Genomic DNA, 7,565 nt, shown 5'->3' with positions numbered 1-7,565 from the left:
ATGCATCCCATGCCTTCCAGTCGATGGGGTCTCCTTCTGATCCCTTCCCTCAGATAACTCTTCCAAACCATTCTCCGCCATAGTACCTGTGCAGAGAGCCTGAAAATGGGTTCAAAAAAGAATTAGATAATTTCATGGAGGATAGGTCCATAAATGGCTATTAACCTGGCTTGTTCAGGGTAAGCCCCTGGCAGGCCATGTAGGGTGACCAGATCGCAAGAGTGAAATATCAGGACACATTGGGCGAGGGGGGGGGGGGGGAGACGACGATGACAGACACAGGTGCACACAGCCATGAGGGGGGGCCCTAGCAAGCTGCAAGAGGGGTTGTACGGCCCCTGCTGCAGCCCGCACCACAAGACACAGGGCAAGGACTCATGGCCCCAGCTCCAGCCCCCAGTAGAAGGCATGGGGCTAGGGGCACAGGGCTCCGGCTCCAGCCCCCGCCTGAAGCTGCAGGACAGGGGCGCAGGATCCTGGTTGCAAAGTCAGATCCAGTTGCAGGGCAGGGGAGTGAAGGGTCCTGGTTCTAGGTCTGGCTCCAGCCGCAGTCACAGAGGGGAGGCCCCAGTCCTGCCTTCAGCCGCAGCTTCAGCCACTGACAGCTGAAGCAAACTACATCACAAAGGTCTGGAATCAGTGAGTCTAAATTATAGACTTAATCATAATACATATTTAAACAAACAGATTTATTTGTACACTAAACAAACAACAGGGGTAAAGGGCCGGGTTTTTTATTCAGTCAATAAATCAACTTCCCAATTTGCATCTCTCTCAGATATGCCAGAAATCTAGTACTTTTTGGCTGACTTTGCCATAGCCATAACTTGCTTCTGGGCAATCACAAAGCTGTAGAAGTCCTTGCAACTCATCTGGAAATTCATTTTGACAAGGGTTTCACTCCGCACCAAGTCTATGCTGCTTCGATTCTGGACATCAGTCCATGCACCTTTCATGATTGAAAGTGCACGCTCAGAGTATGCATTGCTTACGGGTATACTGAGCACATATGACACCAGCTTTGCCATGTTCGGGAATTCAGTGCTACTGTCCTTGTTTCTCAGCAGTTGAGACCAGAGTTCCCCAACTGAATAGTTTCCAGACTCCAACTTGGAGTTGATGTCTTTGATGATACAGTACTCATCATAGAGCTGATCAAGATCCACTGTTTTCTGAAGGTTTACAGCTGTCACGGCTGCAGACAGATTGTTGAATTCGAATATCCTATTAACTTTGATGTTCAAGCACTGGGTATTGAACAAGTAGCCAGCTGTTGAAAAATCAAACCATTTCTCCAAATATAGGATCGACACATTGTAAAAGTTCAAGAAGTCTTTCTGGAGACATGCAGCAGTGACAGGCAGCATCTCAGTTAATGCTCTTTCAACTTTGGAGCCAAAGAATTTGTCATTTTTCCGTTGCTGAAGTTTAATTCTCAGAGTATTCATTATGGCATACAGTTCACATGCTGTCATACTCTCATTTTCCAAACAGAGCACAGTATCATTGAAGATTTTCAGGACATTCTGGAGGAAAAACAGATGAACCTCAACTTTGCTAGGCCCCTCACCTTGTTCACCGTTTTCCCTGTCTGAGAACAGCATCCATAGAAATTTTGGGCACTTCTCACTGCCCAGAGAAACAAAGTAGCACTTAACAGCCTGCCACGTATTTACAAGCCTGTTTACAGCTGGGAAAAGACTCAACCAGCGCGTCGGAACATGGCGCAGTAAAGTGACATACTCCATATCCACAAAGTCAAACATATCCTTCAGTGCTGCTACTCTCTTAGAAGAACTGCTGAAATGATTGAACATCTTAGTCACCAGAATCTCAATGTCAACTTGTAGGGTATTGCTACCATGTTTCACGGCATTGTGCACAATATGGGCAGGGCAGTTTGCTGGCAAGATATTTTCATTTTGTTTTTTTTAATTCTGGTACACTGATTGTCGCTTTCCATAATTCACATTTGCATTATCAGCACAGTAGGAAGACACTTTGTTTAGGTCTAGTTTGTGTGTCGCAAGTTTTTCAAGTAATATGTTGCTTATTGCCTCTGCAGTCTCTTCGCTTTGCTCATAGAAGTCTAACAGTTTATTTTGGACCCCATGTTCAGGTGTCCAGTATCTCAGTGATAAGGGGAAAGTTTTCACATTGCCCTTGTTAGATGCATCTGTGGCAACTGAGAAATAGGGACCATCTGGCTTGCTTAGGTCTTTTAAAAATTCTGTTGAGAGCGGTGACAGCACATTTTTGAGCAATGCCTCCGCTTTAGTCCGGCCACAGCTGATATGCTTTGCAATCATTGAATCTGGATAGAAGGTAGGTGCCAGTTTAAGTTCACAGTCACACGAGCGATAGGAGTGTTGATGGACTACTGTGTTGTAAACTTGAGTTAGCTCAACAGTGATAACCTTGTTATTGAAGGATTCATTTGGCTTCCTGAAAAAATGTGAGACCATGGTATTGCTCTTGTGAGTCTGGGTGTTTTGTCCATGATTTTTTGATTCAGCATGATGCTTAACATCAGACTCACCGCTATGGCAAATGGTAAATTCCTTCCTGCATGTTTTACAAAAGGCTTTTGAATCACACACATAGGATTTCCGAATCCAGGTGTAAGTGGCTTCCCATTCTGTCCTGTATCTGCACTGTCTCTTTTGGTTTTTGGTAGTTGGCTCCTCCCTTGCCGTTGCCATTTCAGGTGGGGTTTTCGGCTGAAGACCGTTAGCTAGATAGCTAGCCACTGAAAAGAACTGCGCAGTCTCTGTGCTTCTTACGTGCCCACTGTAGTTTGTCCTACGGTATGCACTGTGGTTCAGAACTGTACACTACCGTAAATTTGCATTACACCAGAAAACAACCTGAAAAACCAAAAATGCCAGTAGATAACCAATCACAATCAGGTTTAATGGGACATTCCCAATCAATTAATTTTCTATTTCACTACCAAATGTAAAATTTTACCTGAATATCGGGACAATGGCATCCCGATTGTACATCAAGCAGATGCCTGCTTCAATATACAGTATTATATTTTGTTGCACCTGTTGTGACAAAGTGGGAATGTTCTTAATGTTTTCTCTGAATACTGTGTGGGTGCCTCAGTTTCCCCTGCAAGGTGCCAACGGAAGGTGTTGGGGACAAAGAGATCAGATGGCCTCCTTGTCCGGAAGAGACACAAAGGCCAGAGGAGGGAGTGTCAGTTTGGAGCTGGCTGGGGAAATGGGGAGAGGCCCAGAACTTGGGTCTGGGCTTTCCACCCCCCCACCCACCCACAAAGATGGACCTGACTGAGGGGTCCTGTTTTCTGTACCTACAAGCTCTGGTTTAGACCGTGTTCCTGTCGTCTAATAAACCTTCTGTTTTACTGGTTGGCTGAGAGTCACATCTGACTGCAGAGTTGGAGTGCAGGGTCCTCTGGCTGCCCCAGGACCTGCCTGGGCGGACCCGCTGCGGGAAGCGCACGGTGTGGAAGGGCATGCTGAATGCTCCGAGGTCAGACCCAGGAAGGTGTAAGCTTCTTGCCCTGGAGACAGTATGCTCAGAGAGAGGAGGCTCCCCCAGAGTCCTGATTGGCTTTAAAGGAGTGGTTCCAGAGCATCCCAGCATCCCCTTCCACACCATGCGCTTCCTGGAAGTCCGCACAGGCACTGACACTCCCTGCTCTGGCCTTTGTCTCTTTTCCAGGCATTAGGAGGCCACCTGATCTCTTTGTTCTCCAACAACTTCAGTTGGCACCTTGCAGGAGAGCGGCCCAGGCCATCAGTTGCCTGGAGGCAGGGTTTTGGCCATTCTCTGTGCAGCTGGCATCACACTGGCCCTCTAGGGCTTTACAACAATCATACCCCCTTATCCCACCATCTGGATCCTTAAGAACTGCATAGGGGAAACTGAGGCACCCACACAGTATTCAGAGAAAACATTAAGAACATTCCCACTTCGTAACACCTGTATACAACTAGTTATATACTTTAAAGGGTGTAAAATAATCAAGTATTGTGCTAAACACAATGATACTCCAAACTGACCACCAACTTTAAGTTGCGTGTTTTTCCCCTCAGGTAAGGGCTCTGGGGTGGGCTGGGGTGTGGCCACCCCCAAAATCCTGCCGCCCTAGGCGACCGCCTAGTGGAAGCGCCGGCCCTGCATGTGTGGCCTCCCCTGCTCCTGCCCCTCACCATAGCCTCACTGGGGATGGGGCTGCCCCTTGCCCAGTGTGGGGCAGGAGTGGGGACTGCAGGGTGGTGGCTGTGGGGCGGGGGGGTGTCACAAAATTCACCCAAGCCCCAGCTGCTCAGGACTAGGAAGCCCCCCTCCCCCATCTCCCCTGTGGTAGGTGGGTGGGGTCTGGGGGGGGAGGGGGCTGCCATCACATGTGGCTTCCTTCCTCCCCTGCTGCAGCCTGCTGCCCCTCACTGGGGGTGGGGGATGGGGATGCCCCTTGCCCAACGTTGAGCAGGAGTGGGGGCTGAGGGGTGGGTGGATCACAGGGTCAAACACTCACCGAAGCCCCAGCAGCTGCTCAGGTGAGTGAGATCCACTCCAGATGTCCGTCTCCTGGCAGGAAGTCCCCTTGGCGTCTCCTCCAGGTGGTTGCCGGGGGAGGGGAGGGGGGCTGCCAAACACATGTGTGCCTCCTCCCCCATCCCCCCTTCCCTCTCCCCCTCCTGCTGCTCTTGTGCGATAGCCCTTAGGCAGAAGCAGCCGCAGCCAATAGCAAAGCAGAAGCAAGCAAGGGAGAGGCACTGGGCTCTTTTCTTTCAGGCAGGGAAACTCTGGGGTGGGGGAAGGGACTTGGGGGGTGGCCTACAGGGGCCGGGGCCCGCTCCAGGCAGGGCCAAGGGAGAAACCCAGCTCCAAATATTGGTGGAGCACAGCCCCCAGCCTTGAATATTCCTGGTGCTCGGGCACCACGAGCCCATATAACCTGCCGCCCCTGCCCCCAAGCGGGGCAGATTGGCAAGAGCAAGAGAGGTAAGGGCTGGGCTCATCCCGTTTCCTAAAGGCTTGCAGCCCCCAGCTGGGAGGTAGTGGGGGGTGTCCCCTGAGCCCACCCCGCTCCCTTCTCCGCAGCTGTTCAGAATCGGAGTCATTTCGCCCACACCCTCCCCGGGAGCCCCCCATTTGGCCTCCAGGTTTCACACCTGCTTGGCCATTCCCCCACTGGGTAGCCATGCAAAATTTAGGGGAAACTGAGGCACACAGGATTGATTGAAATCTTGAGAACATTTGTCACAACTTGAGCCTCCCTCCCCCCAACCCTGCTGGACAGTTGCCCTCGTTGGCTTATTTCTTTCCTCTCCTATTTTTTATTTTATTTTCACACACCCCTCCCCAATCACTCAATGTCCCCACCCCCCACTGGCACCTTCCTCCACAAGAGAGGAGCTGCTTCCCAGCGGGCTGGGGGGTATAGGTACTGCTATGCTTAGCCCCCTCTGAAAGAACGTGGCTCCCTGCCCCCGTGCTCACCAGGGTCGCGTCGCTGGCGGGTCGGGTCAAGTCGAGGGGGGTGAAGGGGACTCAGTCTCTCTGCCCACTGCCAGCGTCTACAAACCACGCCCCCTCAGCATGCAGCCGAGCTGTGGAAAATTCCTGCTGCCTCACTCTGTGTGCGCCTCGGGCTGCTGCTGCATTCTTTAGGTTCCTGCCGGCCGGCAGGCAGACGCCAGCTGGGAGCTCAGCTGTGCAGCGCTGCCCCAGAGCCCCGGAAGAACACGTGGGTGGTGCCGGCTTGCCGCGGTCCCCCGGATATCGGGACAAAGTGCGTCCCGACCAATGTAAGGTCGGGACGCGGGACAAGTCCCCTAAAATCGGGACTGTCCCGTCAAAATCGGGACGTCTGGTCACCCTAAGGCCATGAGATGCTTTGTTTACCTGAGTGTCCACAGATACAGCCGCTTACAGCTCCCAGTGGCCACGGTTCGCCGTTCCTGGCCAATGGGAGCTGTGGGAAGTGGTGGCCCGGCCATTGGCTGGGAACGGCGAACCATGGCCATTGGGAACTGGGAGCGGCCATACGTGCAGATGCTCAGGTAAACAAAGTGTCCCGCGGCCCGCCAAGGGCTTACCCCTGAACAAGCCACAAACCAAGTTTGGGAACCCCTGATATAGTGGCATTATGATATTTTCTGTCCTATTAGCTATCTCTTTCCTAATAGTTCCTAACATTCTGTTGGCTTCTTTGACTGCCACTGCACACTGAGTAGATGTTTTCAGAACACTATCCACCATGACTCCAAGATCTCTTTCTCAAGTGGTAGCAGCTAATTTAGACCACATAATTTTGTATGTATGGTTGTGATTATGTTTTCCAGAGTGCATTACTTTGCATTTATCAACATTAAATTTCATCTGCCATATTCTTGGCCAGTCACCCAGGTTTGTGAGGACTCTTTGTAAGTCTTTGCAGTCAGCTTTGGACTTATCTTAAGTAATTTTGTAACATCTGCAAACTTTGACATCTCATGGTTTACCCCTTTTTCCAGATCATTTATGAATATGAACTTTAGGGTACAGACATGGGGACCCACATGAAGACCCCCTAAGCTTATTTCTAAAAACTCCCCAAGGCACAAATTCTCCCTTATACCTTGGATTAAGTAACGCTGCCACCACCAAGTGATTTAAACAAACATTTAGGGAGGGCCACTTGGAGCCCTACCTTCCCCAAATATTCCCCCAAGCCCCTTCACTCCTCTTCCTGGGCAGGCTTGAGAATAATCCCCCAAACCCCTACACCCCCTTTCCTGGGGAGGCTTGAGAATAATATCCTCATCAATTGGTACAGGTGAACACCTACCCAAACCCTTGGATCTTAAAACAATGAAAAATCAATCCGGTTCTTAAAAGAAGAATTTTAATTAAAGAAAAGGTAAAAGAATCACCTGTGTAAAATCGGGATGGTAAGTACTTTACAGAGTAACAAAAGACTCAAGAACATAGAGGATCTCCCCTCTAGGCAAAACCTTAAAGTTACAAAACCAGGGATAAACCTCCCTATTAGACAAAGGAAATCACAAGCCAAAATAAAAGTAAACTAACGCATTCCCTTATTAGTACTTCTTAATTCTAACGGAATTGGATTGCTTGCCTTCTTGATCTGTCAAGCACACAGAACAGACAGACAAAGCCTTCCCCCCCACCCCAGATTTGAAAGTATCTTGTCCCCCTATTGGTCCTTTTGGCCAGGTGTCAGCTAGGTTACCTGAGCTTCTTAACCCTTTACAGGTAAAAGAGGAATTAACCCTTTACAGGGTAAAGAGGGATTTTATGCTACCCTTAGCTGTATGTTTATGACAGTCCTAGCTGCAGGCTCAAATTCTGCTGGAAGGCAAGGATTAATGGGAAAGAACTAGAAGCAGGGGGAGCCCAATATTCTATCGGGAAACCAGTCTGAAGACTGAAGTTCATAAAGAGAAAAGGAAGAAGGAGTCAGGTACTGGCTAGTAGAAAACTAAACAACCATACGGAGGGAGCGTGTACTACAACTATGACTTTGTTTATGGTTTTTAAATGAAGTTTTGGAATTTATTTTTTTCTCCTTAAAAAATAAGTAT

The 7,565-nt window shown here is 49.6% G+C and overlaps 1 protein-coding gene across 1 annotated transcript; it reads right to left on the bottom strand.

Moving 5' to 3' along the window:
* Positions 1 to 270: 270 nt before the first annotated feature.
* On the bottom strand, positions 271 to 5,044 carry LOC135980859 (uncharacterized). Its single transcript, XM_065581153.1, has 2 exons — positions 4,511 to 5,044; positions 271 to 2,867 (listed from the first exon to the last, which is right to left on the bottom strand). The coding sequence occupies exon 2, from the start codon at positions 1,815 to 1,817 to the stop codon at positions 792 to 794; it is 1,026 nt and encodes a 341-aa protein (XP_065437225.1). The 5' UTR covers positions 1,818 to 2,867; positions 4,511 to 5,044; the 3' UTR covers positions 271 to 791.
* Positions 5,045 to 7,565: the final 2,521 nt, after the last annotated feature.

This window comes from Chrysemys picta, chromosome 1 (assembly GCF_011386835.1).
Source record: "Chrysemys picta bellii isolate R12L10 chromosome 1, ASM1138683v2, whole genome shotgun sequence".
In the NCBI taxonomy this organism is placed as follows: Eukaryota; Metazoa; Chordata; order Testudines; family Emydidae; genus Chrysemys; species Chrysemys picta.
This window is presented reverse-complemented; position numbering and strand designations above follow the sequence as displayed.

Coding starts and splice junctions, on each gene's coding strand:
- LOC135980859 (XM_065581153.1), bottom strand. CDS start 1,817: ATGTTCAATCATTTCAGCAGTTCTTCTAAGAGAGTAGCAGCACTGAAG.